General features: G+C 43.8%; 1 protein-coding gene across 4 annotated transcripts in view; it reads right to left on the reverse strand.

Annotated features, from left to right (window-relative positions):
• The window catches only part of Slc8a3 (solute carrier family 8 member A3), a 136,365-nt gene that overhangs the window by 111,013 nt on the left and 4,701 nt on the right, over positions 1-20,651 (reverse strand). For all 4 annotated transcript variants that reach the window (XM_090344381.1, XM_090344380.1, XM_090344379.1 and 1 more), the window contains exon 2: positions 5,418-7,260. In XM_090344381.1, the coding sequence (XP_090200507.1) occupies positions 5,418-7,201 (1,784 nt within the window). In that variant the 5' untranslated portion in view covers positions 7,202-7,260. The remainder of the gene's footprint in view (positions 1-5,417; positions 7,261-20,651) is intronic.

A 20,651-nucleotide genomic window follows, 5' to 3' on the forward strand; every position in this document is an offset into this window, starting at 1 on the left:
AGCCCTGCTATTTAATTATTGTGAATCATGGCATTTGCATATTTGACATCTGTGGCTTTGACTACTCCCAGAGACCCCAGAGTCTTTGAGCTGCAATAATCTGTTATTTTGCAAAAGCATGCTGTGTGAGCCTGGGAGGTAGGAACCAGTCACTTGTTTAATGAGAGAAATTAGCATGCAGGCAAAAATCCTATCTCCATGAGATTTTGTTACTCAGATGCTGGAGTCTCCCAGGCCATAATTCTCCCAAAATACCACAGTGATAGGCACACAAGTGAGAATTCTTCTAGATATGAAGATGTCAATACTGCTACTTGCAAATATTGAGGGCTTATTGTAATGTAGATACAAGTTTATCATGTGACCTCTCTCTACCACCATTACTCTCATGTCCTCTATGAAGGGTATTTTATACACACTTTCAGTGGTGTCATATACACAACAGAGAGCTCTTGTTCCTATTTATGATCCATTTTGTGTCAGTACTAGGGCTTGAATTCAGAGCCTTGCCTTCCCACTTGGCTTTTCATCATTCAAGGCTGGCACTTGACCACTGAGCCACACTTCAACTCCCAGCATGTTACTGAATAACTGGAGAAAAGTCTCATGTACTTTTCTCCCCAAGCTGGCCTCAAATCATGATCCTCGGATCTCAGCCTTCTGAATAGCTAGCATTTACAAGGCATGAGCCATCGCACATGCTCATTCCTCTTTTATTGAATCCACAAAAACCATACCTTTTAAATTAAAGAATGAGTTCCCTGGCAGCCTCTCTGTGGTTCCTTAAATTGTAACTTTTACAACCAGAGGCATCGCTAGACCCATCAGTTCTAAGTACTCCACATTAGAATTCTAGCTCTTCCACTGTGTGGAGTAATCAGATGTGAGGTAATTTCCTTGTGGGAATAGTAGCTCTCTTGCATGGCTACTGTGGTGATGGAAGGCACTGTGTGTCTTGTGTCTTGCGCCTATGATGTGCTTCATTGCGGTACTGGTGAATTAGCAATGTTCCAGGTGATCAGATTTGATCCTTGACCATGTCCTTTCACCATGTCCTTTCACCATCAACCTGGTGAAGAAGGTAGAAGGGCTGTATGAATGGATGGATGGATAGATGGATGGATGGATGGATAGATAGATAGATATCTTGATCCTCTTAAGAATAAGAACTTTATCAAGAAATCTAATAACAATAAATGCTGACAGAGATGTGGCCAGGAGAGATTGCTACTATATTGTTGGTGGAAGTATAAACTCGTTCAACCACTACGGAAAACAGTATGGCGGTTCCTCAAAAGACTAAACATAGAACTCCCCTATGACCCAGCAATTCTACTCCTTGGAATCATCCAGAAACAAGGACACTAGCACAACTATGTTCATTGCAGCACTATTTACCATAGCAAAGATATGTAACCAACCCTCAGTAGGTGACTGGATCAACAAGATGTGGTATTTATACACAATGGAATTCTATGCTGCCATCAGAAAGAATGGAAAGACTTGGAAAAAATCATATTAAGTGAAGTAAGCTAGACCCAAAGGAACAATAGGTTCAATGATTTCACTCATATGTAATAATTAGTACATACCTAGGTCTCTCCTAGCAGAGGATTACAATAGTGCAAAACCTACATACATAAGGCCATGTAGGATGAGGCTAAATGAAAGGATCTCCAGGATATGGAAACAGGAGCTTTATCTTGTGTGATTGTTGTTCTTAACGTACTATGATATTTCTCTTCTCTTTTGTTGCCCTTTGGTTAATCTCATATTGTTACATATGTGATTTTGTTATCTGGCATATTGTATATACATTTATTTGTTTATTTGAAATAGGAAAGGGAAGAGGGGGAAACAAGATGATTGGGAGGGGGTTAGGAGAGGGAAATGGGGACAAAAACATGAGAAGGGGTATCAATGTGTGAGAAGTAATGCATCTACTAGATGGTGAATATGACTATAACCCCTCTATACATTACAAAAAAGAATAAGATCTTTAGTAATGAAATGCCAACTTGTCTTACTCATTTATTCATCCCATGTTGCCCAAAAATATACCTAGCACATCGCAAATATTTAACAAATGTTTGTTGAATGACTGAGTACTTTCTATGAGAAGGCACTATGCGAATGGTCCATTACTTCTCTCATGCCAACAAAAAAATTTGGAATTTTGCTGTGCACAGTGGCTCACACCTGTAATCCTAGCTACTCGGGAGGCTGAGATCTGTGGATCATAGTTCAAAGACAACCCAGGCACTAAAGTCTGTGAGACTGTTATCTCCACACCAGAAAACTGGAAGTGGTGTTATGGCTCAAGGGGTAGGGTGGTAGCCCTGAGCTGAAGGGCTCAGGAACAATGTCCAGGCTCAGAGTTCAAGTCCCATGACAAAAGAAAATATGTAATGTGGACAGGAGACTCCTTCAGCTTTATGAAGATGGATTTGCTTCTGTTTGCAAGGTTCCAAAGTCCCTACCTTTCATCCCACCACACTGCTAAATGGTACCTTTGAATTCAGAGATCCAGTGCTGCCTACAACTTCATTATATTTAAGGGCCCATGGTTATGGCACGAGTTCCACACTGCCAGGCAAGGCAGGCAAATAAAGGCTAGAGTTAGAAGGAGGGATGGTTCCAAGTCTTGCAGTGTTCCTTCCAAGTGCCTAGAGGTTTCCATTTCAGTTCCCAGAGCGGTCTTGCAGTTAGTAGGGCCTTTCTAAGAGATGGGCTCCTCCTAACGTGGGGTAGAGTTGGAACTGGGAAGGTAAGCACTCATGATGCAGTTAGACAAGTCATTTGAAAACTCACTCTTTTCTGGATCCCAATTTTAGGCTGGGACCAGTAGCAGCAGGAACGTTTTAGAAATGTACTTCTCAAGCTCTAACCTAAACCTTCAGAATCTGTACGCTAGCAATTGCTGAGCACATTAACATCAAAGAAGCATACCCAAAGGACCTTTGGGGCTCTACTATTTTATGATTTTAGCTGAGGACTCTTCATGCTGAGCGAATAACTAGCATTATTAATTAAGGTCACACAAAGATCCACGTAATCTGATACCTGGAATATTGCTAATTCACCAGTACCGCTACGAAGCACATCATAGGCGTCATAGGCACAAGACACAAGACACACAATGCCTTCCATCACCGCAGTAGCCATGCCAGAGAGCTACTACTCCCACAAGGAAATTACCTCATCCCTGACTACTCCACACAGTGGAAGGGCTGAAATTCGAATGCGGAGTACTTAGAACTGATGGGTCTAGCAATGCCTCTGGTTGTAAAAGTTACCGTTTAAGGAACCACAGGGAGGCTGCCAGGGAACTCATTCTTTAATTTTAAAAAAAATGGGAGAGGGAATAAGTAGACATTGTACACATTTGTGGAAATGTCACAATGAAACCTTACTGTACACTAATGTTTGTGAATAATAAAAAAGATCAAAAGGATCAACTGTATGGAAGGCAACAAAATAATAGCAAGGAGTAGGTGGGAACATGTTTGTTTGTTTGTTTGTTTGCCTGTTGACTAAATCCTAGACTATCTGAATATGACTGTCAGACTTCTGGAAGCTGGCATATATTTGGAATAAATATCATCCCAAACTGGTAGTTCACAAGCTCACTTACACCAAGCACAAATGAGCTCATTTATAAACAAAGCACAAATGAGTTTGAAGAAGGTGTAGTAGTCATATTCAGAAATCCTACTGCATAATTGACTATGACCAGAATGAGAAAATTGGAAACCTAGCCCCTGACTCCCCTCCCTTCCCAAAACAGTGTGGTACTGAATCAGAGAGACCATGAGACTGTTGTTGAATTGTGGGAAATTTGTGATCTTCACATCATTTAATACCTGGCAATATACTCTCAGATACTAATATCACTATAATGTGTGAAATTTCAGTTAGCCTTCCCAGCCGGGGCTTGGTCTTCATTTATATGCATGAACTCTCTCTTCAAAGCATATATAAATGGATGGTAGTCTCTAAAAGGAACAGGTTTTTACTTATGCTAACAAATGATTATCCTTCCCAGCAAAATGACTAAACAGAGCTCTAATACATCAATTTGTCAATAGCTATTTCCCTTCAGGAGACAATTTTCCTTATTCCATTTTTTTGGCTAGTGCAAATATGACTTATAACAGGGCACCCACATCTATGGTTCAGAAAGTCTTAGAACTGGAAATAGCCACAGAAAGATCTGACTTCCCCAAAGTACAGGGAAATATTGTTATTCCTACTTGGCAAACAAAGAGTTTAGTTAAGAAGTTACCAGATGACTTGCACAAAGTCACACTACTAGGAAGGAAGGAATTGAATGAGAACCCAATGCTTTTGGAACTGTACCTCATGGCTGGACCTAAGAAGAAGCACTTTTGGAGCCTCTCACTCTGGGGCCTGTGGTTTCCTTTCCCATGGAAAGGAAAATTAGCAGGTTCCAGGAGCATTTTAACAAGCCTGCTTTTAGTTTCCATATTATCTCCTGCTACTGCTTATTGCTTGAGGAGAGAAGCAGAAATTGGAAAGTCTGCTCATTCTGGAGCAAGCCTTTCTGTTTCTCTTTTCAAAGTTACTCACCTGACCCAAAGACACAGTGTCTAATTTACAAGACAGTTCTCATGGGGAGAGACCTTAGGACAATCAGTTTCTGAAGGATTGAATGGAGTAGGAACCAGAGAAGCATTTCAGGCAAGTTCTCGGCTGTGCAGAGAAAGAATCACCCAGAAGATATACTTCCTCTCACAGTTGCTAAGAGGCTTTTCCATCACTGAATACTCTTATTTTGGAGCTTAGACCTGAAACTTGATAGGAGGCTGTGACCTTGAGGAGCTCTGCTTCCAGATTCTGAGTCATCTCACCTAGGCTAGGCTCATCTCACCTGACTCATCAAACCTTCCTCCATAAAATTGCCTATGGACATTTAAACAGATTGCCTGTCCACAGCTTGATATCCAAATTGAATGAATGGTGCCTGAAATCTGGTTTAGACAACATGACATGGTACCGGGCGAAAAGTCAATGGGCACTTATTTTTCTTGAGACTCTTCTGATTGAGCTATGGCTGTTCTAGTCATAGCGTTTGGCTTCAAAGCTCATAAGCCTTGATAGGAAACAAGGAGAAAGGTCCAATCACTTTGCTAACTCTTGCTTGCTCACAACAGTCTCCAAAATGTCTGACAAAAGTTTTGTCAGCCATCACAGGATTCCTTGCTCAGGAAACTTAAAGCGGGAAACGGATGGCGAGTTTGGAAACAGGACCTGTCCCGTAGCATCTGCTGATCCTGTATGCCTGTGCTGTAACCAAAGTTGCCATTAACATGATCACAAGAAAGAGCTTGGAAGAACAGTGTAGGAGAACAGGAAGAGATGGCAGGGGCTGGGGATGGGGGACCAAGGGTACTTACACTGTCTCGTCATTCTTGAATTCCAGCTCTCCATATGCATCTTCAAAGTCCTCACCGCCACCCTTGGCTGTCCCTTCCACTGTCCTAAAAGGGACGATGACTGTGCCCCGAGCACCAGAGGTCCGCAGAACCTTGACCTCCATAACACCAATACTTTCACTGACATGAATGGTATCACACTCAAAAGTGAAGATGCCTGCATGGTCGTCATCTAGGATAGTCACGGTGGCCACACAAGGAGGGACCAGAACGGCCCGAGGCAAGGGAAGACTGTTGAGCATGACCACAGGCGTTCCCTCCTCTGCATGGTCCTCTTCTACTCGGACATTGCTCAGCCTCACGAAAAAGTGCTCATCTTCTTCAAAAATGTCATCGTCGATGATGCCCACGGAGAACTCCTTCTGGGTCTCTCCTGGCTTCAGAACCACTGTGCCCTCTGTGAATTCGTAGTCAGCTCCTGCATTGGCAGAACCGTCTTCTGTCTTGTAGTCCACATATACGGTCTTGGACATGTCTCCCCCTTTCCTCACCACGGTCAGGAGCACAGCCCCACAGTTCTCCAAACACTGGTAAGAACACGGGTCAAAGAAGACCTTGGAGACAAAGTCCTCGGGCTCATCCATGTGGACCTCGTTCATGCTGGAAGTCTTCTTGGCTTGTTCTGCCGCATGCTTCTTCAAGATGTTGCCGGCACCAGTCATCATTCGGGTGGCTTGGATCCGGTAGAAGGCTCGGCTCTTCTGCTGGTGGGAAAGAGCATAGTAATTGGCCATCTCTACTAGCTGGTCTAAGTCCTTTTCTGGGTGTTTTTGTTTCAGGTCCTTGAGAATCCGGATCATCTCCCTGCGAGATTCATCCACCTCCTTTCCCTCCAAGGGCACAAGGTTCCCATCTAGGAAGTGGGAATTGAGCATTTTCCCATCCATCTCAATGCCCTTCGGGTGGTCCCCCTCCGTCTCGATGATAATCCCCCGGTGTTTATCTGTGCGGTATTTTTTGTGCATGTATTTGTAGAAGAGCAGTCGTTTGTCTGCCACCCAGGCCAGGAGGACACACACTGGAAAGAAGAAGAGAGTGAGGAGACCTTCCCAAACTTGGACCACACCGGGAGAGAAGACCGCCAGAATCATATAGAGCCAGATATAAGCGAAGATACTCCAAGCAGCCGTGACAAAGAAGACTCGCAGGTGCTTGATTTTGCGAGTCTCTCCGTCAGGGATCACGTAGACGCAGATGCCAATGATAATGAACATGTTGAAGGCGGCACTGCCTACGATGGTAGAGGGTCCCAGCTCGCCAGCAACGAACCCGTGGCCGCACACTTCAATTAAAGAAAGCAGAATCTCTGGAGCCGAAGAGCCCAGGGCCATCAGGGTGAGGTTAGAAACGGTCTCATTCCAGACCCGAATCGTCGTCGTGGTGGTCTCCCCATTGGGCTTTTTGATCGTCACCTCCCGCTCTTGAGACGTGATGACTTCAATCGAGGCCATGAAGCGGTCGGCAATGACAGACACCCCGAGGAACATGTAGATCAGGGCCACGAAATAGACAATGACCCTGGCGATCTTGTCCCCCAGGGAAGGGTTCTCTGGATACCAGATGGGAAGGATGACCCCCTCCTTGCACTCCGATGACCCTGAACAGGACTCATTGTTCGGCCCCGTGCTGGCCACATCTCCCAAGCCACCAGCCTCTGCCCGAAGACTATTCAGAAAGAGCACAAAAGTAACCAGCCCAAAATGGAGGAAGGCAGAGGTGAGAGGCTGCAACCTTAACCACGCCATACACAAGACTTAGATGCTCACTTCCACCACAGCACCAAGGGTCCGGACAGGCCTGAGACCTAGGGGAGGGAAAGAAAACAAATGAGAGAGGCAGAAAAAGGCATGAGGAAAGAGGGGTACCAAATAGCAGGTTCCCACCAACACAAACGGTTGTTTCACCTCAAGCGACATATTGCACTGACATATGGGGCTGTCTCTCACTTGGAAAAATAGATGTCAATGGGAGGCACTAATGGCTGCTCTGTCCTCACCACCATCTGGTGGAGACTCAGTTGAAGAATGGCTTGAAATCGCTGAAGCTACTGGGGATGGAAACCCAAGTGAGGCACTTCTAATCCTTTCTTCCAGCCTCACTGGAAGGCCCAGAACCAGCCTAAATAAGGACTCGCACGGCCTGCATCTTGGTCCCCACTTACACTGTTGCTACAGTTTTTAGTGTTCCTTACTTGACTGTCATGAGACTCAAGACTCTTGCTTCATAGAGGCTTGCGGGAATACACACAGAATTGAGTATTTTGTGGGACTGTTTCTCCCCACCCCCCCCCCAACACACACACAAAATAGAAGACCTTGCTGTGAGTTTTGTGGGAAAAAAAAAACCTCTTTCCCCCAATGCAATACTTTTGGAGGCAAGCTAATGAGATTTCTTATGAAACAGAGTTGAGTCCTAGTGAATGCTGCTGACACTGTGGTAAACTAAAGCCCTGGCTTTACCATGATGCTAGCCCAAGACTCAGTCCACAGTAGCTGCTAGGCCTCCAGTAAAATGTGTTAGGAACAAATAAGGTAGTCACCTATTGGAACAAAGAGATCAATAAGCCACTTACGTTCCAGACCCAAATAGGCAAAGGGTCTAATGGCTGAAAATATTAACAAAAATACAAATGGGGGGGTGAGGGGTAGGGGGAGAGTAAAGGGTACCAAGACATGTGAAAGGGTATCAATGTATGTGAATTAATGCACCTTCTATCTGGCAAATATCATGTAACCCTTTTATTAATTACAATAAAAATATATTAAAAAATACAAATGGATTTCAAATAATTTGTTTAACAAGTGACCAACTTGGAGGTAAAATATAATCATCTTCTGACTCCAGGCCACTAAAAAGAGATTATGGCTTCAGAAGAACAGGAGAAAAACCCAGTTGAAACTCATCATGGTAGTCATTGTCCAGATACAATACAATTGGAAAACAACATGCAATAGCTTTAAAGAACTAGTAAGTTGATCCTAGTGGTTTTTACTTGTAACCCTAGCTACTCAGGATCTGAGTATCATGGTTCAAAGCAAGCCCAGACAGAAAAGGCTATGAACTCTTAATTCTGATTCACTAATAAAAATCCAGAAGTGGAGCTGTGGCTCAAATGAGAGGGTACTTGCTTTGAGCCAAAAGGCCAAGCCATCAGGATGCCCTGAGTTATAGCATACACAATAAATAAAGAAACAAACAAATCTAACCTGTCCACTTTGCGCCCCCTTCTATAATCTGTGGGTACTTCTAGTAATAAAAGGATGAAGATTTGCATTTGTCGAGCACTGTAAAAGATTCAGAATCCTTGTCCCTCTTGTCTGCTCTTCTTTCTCCATTTCCTATCTGTAGATAGCACTTTGATTTACCTGGCTAGTCAAGCTAGAAAGCACGTGTTTTCAGCCTTCCTCTGTCTCCCATCCCTCCTTATCTAACACAGCACTAAATCCTTTCAACTTTCATTCCCTCTCCCCTGTCACCTTCACAGCCTAAGCGGGCATCACCACTAACCACCTAACAGAACTCACCACTCCAAATCTTGCTAGAGAATGGAGTATCAGTTCTACCGTTCCTTGTGTAGCCATAGTAATCATGAAAAACAAAACACTTAAGTGTATCAATTCACTATTTGAAGATCTTTAGTAATTTCCTCTGGCTCTTGATCTGAAAACTAGATTCCTTATCATGAGCTACAAAGCCTTGTTTGAACTACTTCTTTTCCTTTCTTCCCACATCAGATCTTCATCACCTGCTCTTTCCATATTTCAAAAATGCTTTTCCTTCCAACCTCTGGATCACGCTGTTACTTAACTCACCTCAGGGCCTTCACACATGCCATTATTCATACCTGAAATGAATGGTTTTCCTTTGCACCCCCACCCTCTTTTATTCTTTCAATTTTAGTGGCATACACTTTATTTTTCAATATTAAAGGACAAGATAAACAATTTATGACTGTTTTTGTATTCAGGTAAAGTGAAGAAGAAATGATGCTGACACAAATTCCCAACCCCACTCCTGCCTAGGCAACTGAGGCACCCCGGTCTTAATAGTTTCATAGATCTCAGTTTAAGTGTCACCTGTTAAAAATGACCAGCTACCTTGATTACTTCCTCTCCTGGGACTCTTACTTTTTCTCCATGGCCTTTCTAAAACTTTGAAATTACATGTTTATTTTCAGTACTAAGTGATGAATATCTCACTCACCATTAAACTATAAAAGACATAAAAACTAGGACGAATTTGTCTCTAGTATGGAATCCTAAGTCATCAGTAAGTGTTCGATCAATGTTTGCTTTTAGCTGTAGCTACCAAGAAAGCTTCCTGAGACAACAGGCTTCCTTAAAGCCTTTTCAATGTAACTTTTGACCATTTGCTTTGGAAATACCCATAGACTTCAACAGACAAATCCTGAGTAGATGTTTAAAGACCTCTTTAAATTCCCAAAGCTCATACTTAGAGAGAAATTTCTTTCAGGATACAGTGTGTCGAAGTGCACACTACAACTACAAAGCTCTGCCTTCTGCAGAGCTGGGGATTAACATGGCTTTGTATTTCTCCAGAATGACAGAATGGTTTCATAGTTCCATTGGGGAAGGTGGGCCTCGGCATTCAAATCTGCAGGTGGGGGTCATCATAGCAAAGACTCTGTGACCTCACAGGAAAAGGGGGCATGAGGCTGACTGTGGAAGGGCAGGGTGGCTCAAGATGCTCAGAATCATATCCAAAAGCTGAGGAAAGCTCTTGCAAGTTGTGATGTGCACGGGACCCCTCCCTCCTCCCCCCATGCACAATTCTTCTGCTTGAAATGTGGACACTTTATGGATTCTGATAAGCCCCAAGCAGGAGTCCCAAGATGGGCATAGCTGGAACAGTTCTTTAATTAAGAACCAACACACTGTGGGGTGAGGAATGCACAGGTGAGGGAAATGTGAAACATGAACCCTGATTAGCATGTCAGACTCCTATTTATCTTACACGCCAGGAGAAAGAAGGTCTTTGGTCTTTGTTCTTCTTTGGCTTTGTAGACACATGGTGGTGACAGATTTTCATGGAGAATATGCTCTCCATGAGGCCAGAATCAGAGATCAGTTCTCTGAGAAAACAAATGAGCTAAAGGAAAGACTAAAAGAAAAAGGCAGGAAGTCGGGGTACCTATATGCATTTCACCACTTGAAGGTAGAAAATGCTCATGGATTCCTAGTTGCTCTTGCTCCATCTCTGCTTGGAAATGATTTCAGTCTGAGATGTTAAAAGAGGAAGAAGAGACAGGATGGTCATTTTTTTCATGCCATGGCTCCAGGCACGTACAAAATTGACACAGGGTGTCTCTTCAGCCTCTTACAGACTTAGACCCAGAGATAGGTTTTGAGATGCTCAAAGTTTAAGATTTTGATCATAGTAATTAACATATATACCTTTTGTATGCTTAGTGCTAATTTTGATTATAACAATTCTATGAGATTAATAATATTGTATATGTGTGAGAGAGAGGAAGAGAGAGAGGAGAGAGAAGAGAGAGAAAGAGGGAGCAGGGGATACTGGGACTTGAACTCAAGGCCTGTTAGTCCTGTCAGGTTTTTTTTCTCAAGATTGGTGCCCTTCTGCTTGAGCTACAGGTCTACTTTTGGGTGATAATTTGGAGATAAGAGTCTCTTTGTCTGTTGTGCTTCTAATCATAATCCTCAGACCTTAGCCTCCTGACTAGTTAGAATTACAGGCATGAGCCACCAGCTCCCCAGTGGAAATTAACAATATTCTATCCCTATTTTTATATTTTGGGAAAATAAGTCAGTCTTCTTGAATTCATTTACTTCAACACGCACACATAGATGACAAGAATGTATGTCTTTTGACCACTCAACTTTACCAGAATGCTTCACTTTATTGTAGACTATCTATGGCCCCAGTCAGCTTCCAGCAGCTGGAGACATAGGAACTGCACTCCTCTGCCCCCCTGCAGGAGAGATTTGTCATTTGACAGAAGTGCATGCATTCAAGGCTACACGCCAGGCCACGTTGGCTGGTATCTACTCTCTGAATGAATACTCCTCATCAGTTTGGTTTGACAAATATTGACAAAAGCCTGGGATTCGCTAGATGTGGGACTAGAGGCTGGTGGGTAAAATGAAAATCGAGATACAGTGTTTGCCCACAATGGTACAGTTGAGCAGGGTAGAGAGATACAAAAATAGATGCTTTTACTATAAAAGTGGAGGTAACAGCAGAATTCTGTGGGCACATGAGGAGAGCGCTGAGCCAGCTTGAGGATTCACAGAGGCGTTCTGAAGGAGGTGATCCCTGAAATGAGTCTTCAAGCATGAGTGAGCTTTAGTTTAAAAATAAAAAATAAAAATGTGGGAAGGGCACTGGAGTCTGAGAGAACAGCCCAAACAAAATCCTGAAAACATGAAAAGGCCCTGCTGTGTAAGTGGGATTATAAGGAATCAGGGTGAGCAGGGGCAGTCAGAAGAAGAGGCTAGACCAGAGAGAAGACTCAGTTCCTGGCAAGTCTGCAAGGCCAGGCTGCAAAGACTCTGTGCGTGCGTGTGCGTGCGTGTGCGTGCGTGCGTGCGTGCGTGCGTGCGTGCGTGTGTGTGTGTGTGTGTGTGTGTGTGTATGTGTATGTGTAATAGGGCTTAAACTCAAGGGCTAGGCATTGTCCCTTAGCTTTTTTGCTCACGACTGGCACTCTACCATCTGAGCCACAGTTTCACTTCTAGATTTTTTTTAGCAGTTACTTGGTGATAACTTTCCTATCCTGGCTGGTTTCAAACTACTACAATCTTCAGATCTCAGCCTCCTGAGTAGCTAGGATTGCAAGCATGAGCCACCACCCACACTCAGCTCAAGAAGATAGAATTTTATCCTAAGGGCAGTGAGATGCCAGTGATGGAATTTTCAACAGGAGATTGACATGGTTTGATTTGTGTTTCAGAAAGTATCAATTTGCTTAAAGGTAGGATGGCTGTAAGGAGGATGAAACTGGGGCAAAAAAAGATCAATTAGAAACTGAAATCTACTTCTAACAGAACAGATACAGATACATGTACCTCTGCACAGGACAACCCTCTGTCCCCATGCCACATTCCTCCTTCTCAGTCAAACTTATGCCCTGGCTGAGCCTATGCCCTCTTGTCCCGCTCCTAGATCATCTTCCCAACGCCCCCAGGGCCATTTGCAAGGTGTCTGTATCTTCAACAGTGGTTCCTGACATCTTTTAATATCACTGGCAAATTTAATTAAAGTCACTGTTCCTTTGCTCTTCTAGATCATTAATAAAACAATGCCATCAGGCCAGACTGAGAAATTCTCCCCTCCTGCAACACCCTCCACTGTCTCCAATGGCAGCACAGCTCCAGGCTTGTCACCAGCCTCAGTAGAATCGTCCTCCACTGCTGCTAAATCTGGGTGCCTGCACAGGCGTCACAGCCAATTTACATTGAAGTTTTAGGTGCAGCTGGGCTGGGCTGTACTGGCTCCAACATGTCAGCTAGGTCCAAGCACACTGCAGTATTTCCTGTACATCTGCCTACAGCAGCAGGGACAGTCAGGGTAGAGCCTTCTCTTCAGAGTAACACACCCCACAAAATGCAAGATCTGAACTCCCTATTCTTTCTAGAGCAGGGAAGGTGTGACCTTCACTGCTTAGCTAGCTTGAGGATCACAACTGAAACGAGGAACTAAGGAGAGAAACCAAACGATACAAATGGTTTGTCTATACTATAGCTTGCTGAATCTTTACAGAGAAATGTCATCAACATAATGTCTTTTTTTTTTTTGGTCAGTCACGGGGCCTGCTCAAGGCTAGTGCTCTACCACTGTGAGCTATAGCTCCACTTCCAGTTTTCTTGGAGAGAAGAGTCTCATGGTTTTTCCTGCCAGGACTGGCTTTGAACCACGATCCTCAGATCTTAGCTTCCTGAATGCCTAGGGTTATAGGCATGAGCTGTGGTGCCCGGTTCATGATGGCCATTTTTACAGATGATAAATTAGAGCTCCTATGGGGAATTTGCCCAAGATCACAGTTACTAAGTAGAAAGGCAAGAACTTGAATTCTAGCAGTCTGTCACTGGAGCATATGGTGTTTACCATTGTGCTGGCAACAGACTCTGGGTTTAAGAGCCCTTGGGAGGAAGGGGTTTGGGTGAGTCTTTCCAGATGCAGACATTTCCCCACCAGCTTACTCCCAGGCATCATGAAGCAATAGCAGAACCCTGGATTTGAGAGCAAGAAACCAGCTAGGCTTGAGTGAACTGCGAGATCCTGAAACACTGGCGACCCTCTCAGGGCCAACAGCCATCTCACCCATAAAACTCAGATGGCGTTAGACAACGTGTATAGTTCTTCACCTCAAAAGCACCTTGAGAACAGGAGAGCAAAACCATGAAGAAGCGAGACGTTATCCATTCTAGAAATGAGGAGACTGGATTCATTGAAGGTCCTCTCATTGTGCAAGAGGCACTGCATGGCTTTGAATCTCATTATGCCAAATGCCAAATCTTGCATTTAAGCCTCAAGAGATGAAAGGGATGGTAGAAGAATAAAGTCAGAATGCAAGATCCTAGAAGTCTCTGCCTCTTCTGGGAAGCCCTCCCTGACTACTTGGTCTCCTTCTCTACTTCCCAAATGAGCCATTTGCTATGTTGAGTTTCTGTAACATATTGATGATCAGGAAGGTATTTATCTCCTAACACTGGGCTTATCTGCTTAGGTGGCCATTTTCTACACTCCACGAAGCTCCAGGCGGAATTTCAACTCCACAGAGCAAAGGGAGGTTTTGTGGTTAACGATTTGTTTTTATAGTGAAACTCTTATCCATAGGGCTCAAAGACTGGACTTTACCTATGATACCCTGTACAATTCTATGATCCAAAGAAAGTTGCCCTCTGCAAGTCCTTCACAGACCAGGGGAGCCACCAGCTCAGAGGGTAGAGCAGGGGACCTAGGAGGAGAGAGGTATTTTCTCAGCTTGAAGTCTGCTTTCCTGCTTGTAGATCTACACCTTGCATCTAGTCATCCTCTAAATGGAGAACAACAGTAATGAATCAGGTACAGCCCAGAGATGGCTTTGCTTCAGAATGACTCTGGAACCCTATAAGGTACAAACATCTGGCTTGTCCTTTAGATAGGAGTTTGGGGCTTTCTGCGTGTAGAGCTAGATTTTCATGGTTTGGGGGTTGTTTTTATTGTTTTAAGTTCCTTAGTTGATCTGAAGGAACATACAGGTTGTAGAATGGCGAGAGATTTGCCGGAATACATATTCTGACGATGACACGGGTATCGCAAGGATTCCAAGCACTGAGATCTTTGTTGGACTGGGTGAAGGATTTTTCAGTGGGTTGTGAGTTGACCCACAGTGCCTACCAGAAGGTTTTCTCGATCTCAGCCTCCGTAGTAGCTAGGATTATTAGGCATGAGCCACTGGGGCCCAGCTTCTATCTGATTTTCTTTTTATTTCCTAAATGAGTGGCTAAGTTAGTGTCTAGTGTGTAGTAGATGTTCAGTATGGTTATCAGATGAGTGGATACATTGAATGGATATGCAAAAATAAAAAGGATCGTGTCCAATGATTTCTCCCACCCTTGGCAGTATTCAGATGGAGACAACCATCTGTCGGGGAGGCTGAGAGCAAGGATTTTCAAATGTGAGTAATCTCAACAAAATATAATCCTCCTTGAGGAGTACACATTTCACTGGAGAACAGTGACCGAAAGTTGAGTAATTAGAATCACACAGGTATGAAAGCAGGAAGCACATGCCCGGTGCTGAGAGACTGAGGAAGGAAGCTTCAGTGCTGCCCAGGATGGCTACAGAAGCTCCAAGAGCAAGGTACCTCTAGATGGAGGATTTAAAGAATGAATAGCAGTGGTTGGGTGGAATCAAATGCATGGCCAACAAAGGCAATGGGAGGCTCATTCTGGTGAGCATAGAAGCCCGAATGAGCAGTGTGTGCTTCGAGCAGTGGAGGGCACCTGAGGAACTCGTAGAGATGGCCGGCAGAAGGCCTTTGTATAGCTGGCCAAGGAACTCGGGCATGACCCAGAGACAATAGGGACAATATGGCTGAAGGGGGTTTTCGTTTGTTTTTATTCTTTTTAATCAGAGGAGGGATATGATCCATGTTTTCCTTCTGCATAGGTAACCTGCAGTGATGACAATATGGGAATTGGAAACAGTTGGAAAAGCAAGGCCAACTGGTAGCGGGAAAACCAATCTCATCTTTCCCAGCACTAGGGTGTGAGAGGAGGAGATGCTGAACAGTGTGAGAAGAGCTGCTGAAGAAGACGTGTTTCAGAGCTACCTAAAGCAGAGTCCAACTAAACTGGAGAACAGTGGAAACAAGATCGTAAAGGAGGAGGAACGAAGAGGATTCGCAAGAACCAAACCACTCCATCTTCACCACACTGCTTCTGCAAAGGTCTTCCTAATTCACAGAGATCCACGCTCAAAGAAATCGAAGCTGAAGGAATCAACCCCAAACCATTCAATTTTAAGACTTCCTGCAACAGTGAGACAAATGGGAAGCAGAGAGAAAAGTGAATTTTCTAGGAAGACAATATGGGTCCCTGAAAAAAACATCTAGTCAAGGCAAGAGGCATTTGTGGTTTCAAAAGCACAGGCTTTTGAGAGGTGCTGATGAGGTATCTATCCCCAGCCTGAAGAAACACCCAGAAGGACACAAGATAAGAATGTAAATGTTTGGGGAGGTATAAACACTAACAGTATCAGAGAAGGGGAAACAACACAGGAGAGGGAGAGAGAGATGGGGAGAAGGGTCTAGGGATGGAGTTGAACATCTGCCTGTCTCAAATGACAGTGAAGTTCACACAGAAGGAAATGAACCCCAGAAACTCATTGCTCCTAAAAAGGGTGCTGGCTAGAAGGGTTGTTGTTGTTGTTTTCTTTCAATTTTTGAAAAGCCCCAAAAGCTTGAGATAAACTCAAAACCTGGAATGACTAGAAGAAAGCCTTATTCTGATCATTGATTCATAGGGGTAATAAAATATTTGTCAAATGTTTCCATTGTAAGTTCTTTGAAGATCATGTTTGTGTGGATGTGTTCTCAAATTTATCGGGTGGCAAATATGTGTCATGGGTTGCAGCTACTGGGGAGTCAACATTCCATCTCTTGCCTGAACTATTGCAATAGCTACCAGTCTTGCCTTACCCATTGTAGTCTGCAGGGATGCCTTTGTAAAAGAAAAATGAGCAGGCACCAGTGGCTCACACCTGTTATCCTAGCTACTCAAGAGGCTGAGATCTGAGAATCCTGGTTCAAAGCCAGCCCAGACACAAAAGTCCATGAGACCCTTATCTCCAATTAACCACTGGAAAACCAGAAGTGGCACTGTTGCTAAAGTGGTAGAGTTCTAGCCTTGAGCTGAAGAGCTCGGGGACAGTACCCAGGCCCAGAGTTCAAGCCCCATGGTAAGAAAGAAAGAAAGAAAGAAAGAAAGAAAGAAAGAAAGAAAGAAAGAAAAGAAAGAAAGAAAAGAAAAGAAAGAAAGAAAAGAAAGATCAGACAGATGAGCTATGCTTTGCATTGCTTCTTTTCTTGAAGGATGCCCACTACACTCACTGCCTTCTAACTTCTAACTCGCTGACTTATCTCCTCCCACTCTGTTTTTGTTCCATCTATCCTTCATTCCAGCTAAGATAAAATTCTCTGGTTCTTGGAACAGGTCAAGCATAAGCTTCTCCTAGGGTTTTTTGCATTAGCTAGTCTCTCCACTTAGACCATCACCCACAAACCACAGGTGTCACTTTTTCATATCTTGATGGTTTTCCCTATCTCCCTCTCCTTTACTCCACTCTCTGCCACATCATTTTTCATTATCTTTGTGTGTATGAAACAGTACTGAGGCTTGAACCCAGGGCCTGGACACTGTCCCTTATTTTTTTTTTCATATTCAAGGTTGCTGCCTTGAGCCACAACTCTACTTGCAACTTTTTTTTTTTTGGTAGTTGATTGGAGTTAAGAGTCTCATGAACTTTCCTATTCTGGGCTGGCTTCAACTCAATATCCTCAGGTCTCAGCCTCCGGAGTAGCTAGGAACACAGGTGGGGGCAACTGACACTCTTCATTGTCCTTAGAATATGTATTACTGACATCACTATTGCTTTTGTTCATCAAGGCTTTATCAAGGAATGTAAATTCCATGGTAGCAGGAAACATGACCTTTTGAGTCACCACAGCCTGGAATATTGTGGGTGGTCAATAGGTATTTGTTGAATGCATGACTAACCGCAGGATTAATTTTGGAAAGATGTGCCTATGAGAGGAGACTTCCAACTTCCTAATAAGTCTTAGAGTCAAGAAGTGGTTATAGCCAAAGTCCTCAGGGAACAAGTGGATGTGTTCATTCAGAAGAATCAGTAAAACACACACACACACACACACACACACACACACACACACACACACACAGAGCACTGGAGCAGATGTGAGACTATTTGTCAACCCAGATCCTTCTATGTCCCCTTCCTCTCTCGTGGGCACCTTCCTTGTCCTCCAGAGCATGCCATGTGACAAGAACCAGCGACATTGCATCATTGATCCAATGAAGATGAAGTGAGACTATGTGCCAAGAGTTTACAAAGGCCTTCCTCACTCCCATGATCTCAGTTAATCCTTCTTGTAAGGATGATCATAGAGATGAAGATAATTAATGCCAAGTTAATTAGTTAATTGCCAAGAGTTTCCATGCCAATAAATATAGAGCCAGAAGCAAATGTTGTTTCTCTGGTTGCCAGAGATCTCCTTCCACCAGACCTGAAGGAAGGGACCAGGTAAGAAAGGACCAAAAGAAAATAACCCTCCAATGGAAAGGATCTCAGGGCTGGAAGCCAAGAAGTCAGGGACTCAGAGAAGCCTGGGGCAGACATCAGTCCTGTCCCTCACTGTCCCCCATAGACAACCCCCCCGGGTTGTGTGCTGAGGTTACTTGTCATTTCTCTGCTGAGCCACCCTGAGAAGTTAGTGACCAGCCTCCATGAGGCAGATTCCCTTCAGACCATTCTCCAGGAAGCTGATCTATTTTTAATACAATTTATCTTAATTTTTTTCAAATGCTGAAATGTGGAATTAAATCAGATCGTTGTTTGAAAGAACAGATGAAATCTGGTAAGCAGTCAGAGTCATCTCTGGGGACTCTCTCAGATAATCAAGGCCAGTGGTGCAGAAGGCACCCCTTCACAAGAGGGAGCTAGAAGCATTTCCCCACACTCCCAGCAGATGAAATGGTTCTCCTGGTAGCTATGCTTCCTCTCCACTCCCTTCATGAGTCCCTTGAAGCTGATTCCCCTATTAGCTCCTTCGGAGGGTTGTCAAGGCATAGCTCAAGGTGGTTCTTCCAGTCTCATTAGGGAGTGAGATGGTGGCACGGCTGGGGATACGCAAAGCCTCTGGAAGGACCTTGAACAATGCGAATGCACTGGAATCGCTACACTCTATATGGCTCGAATATACCCTCCCTGGGGGCCCTGCAGAAGTGCTGGAGCTGACAACAGGATGACTACAGCACTGGGGGACCTAGAACACAACTAGCCAGCCGGGAATGCCCTGGAATGTTGTAGAGAGAGTTGATGAAGGCCTGCATACTGAGGCTCACCTAAGGCAATCAGAGGCCTCAGCCCAGCCCAGAGGGCCTCTTGCAGACCCTGAGTTGCCTGGCCAGTTGACCTTTCGAGACTCAACATGAAAGTAGACAGAGTAGAGACTTCAACTTGAAGCTGGAAGGTTCTACTGCATTTAAAGTAGTCTTAGGGAGAGGCAATCTTATAGGCTCTGGGGGAGAAATTCACATCATATGGAATTATCAGGTCAGGGAAGATCTTAAAAGTCAACACATCTAAGGCCAAACTCGTTTGATGTACAAAGAATCCAAGGCTCAGAGACCAGTGACGCATCTTACCTGTGGGTTGTGAGAAGGCTAAGAGCTGGAGTGGGGCTTCCCAGATCCAGGCTGCTTCTACTGCTCACTGTTGCCTGCTCCTGAAATCATCTTTAACGCTACCACATGCCTCTCTTAAACGGGCTTCACCTACTTAAAAGTGAGACAAGTGGGTCATTGGTTTATTTACTACTTTACTTTTCCTTGGGCACCTACCTTGTTTTAGGCATCATTCAAAAAAGTGTAAAGAAACTAGGTAACTTAAGTATAAAGACATTATTCCATTTCTTAACATACTTTTCCTTGCAGACTAATAGTTGATGACATACATTAAAATGCTTCTGAGTATCTTTTAAACAATAAAATTAGCTCAATGGTGAAAAAAAGAAACTAGGTTAACTTAGGGGATTGGTGAGGTAGAAGAGATGGGGGTGGGACAGGGAATCCATGGTGACAGTAGCCTGGATGGGCTCATAAATTGATATGTTGATTTGAAATCACTTTGTACAACTACATAAAGCATTAAAAATTAAATTTTAAAAAGCATACATATCTCGGAGCCAGGAGTTTGGCCTAGTGGTAGAGTGCTTGCCTAGCATGCACAAAGACCTGGGTCCGATTCCTTGGTACCACATGCATAGAAAAAAGCTGGAAGTGGTGCTGTGGCTCAAGTGGTAGAACTCTAGCCTTGGAAAGTCCAAGAGCAGTGCACAGGCTCTGAATTCAAACCCCACAACTGGCAAAAAAAAAAAAGTATGTATCTCATGAAAACCAGATGTAGTGTTATCTAGATTTCAGGCAGAAAAGGGACTACTTTCCCATGAAGATTCCCCAATAGAAAGAATCATTTCTAGAGCCCAGATATGATACTAGGGAAAGGCAAACCATGAATCAAGGCAGAGGCAGAAAGAGCAAGTTCACCTAAGGTGACCCTGTGGCTAGACTTGAAAGCTACAAAGGTCTTGTGTATGAGGAGCTGAAAAAAAGGTAGGTCCTTCAAAGACTGTTGTGTGGGAAAGTAACAAGCTTAGAAGTAGGGTTCAGATGGGGAATCTTGTAACTATGATCAAAATAAATTGAAGGAGGGAGAAGTTGACATTGAAAAGCTCTTTTGTTCAGTATAATAACAACAAAGTAACTGGTATTATTGTTATTCAAGATGTTATAAAATCCACATTTAAGTAGTATTAGAGAGATAGGAGAGTAGTATAAGCTTAAAAGCCATTAGGCTAGATTTGGGAACAAAGGAAAGTAGTTAAAAGATAAATATGGCCTATCTTTTAACTGGTTTGAGCTAGGGAGA

This window comes from Megascapheus bottae, chromosome 14 (assembly GCF_031878675.1).
Source record: "Megascapheus bottae isolate mThoBot1 chromosome 14, mThoBot2.hap1, whole genome shotgun sequence".
NCBI lineage: Eukaryota > Metazoa > Chordata > Mammalia > Rodentia > Geomyidae > Megascapheus > Megascapheus bottae.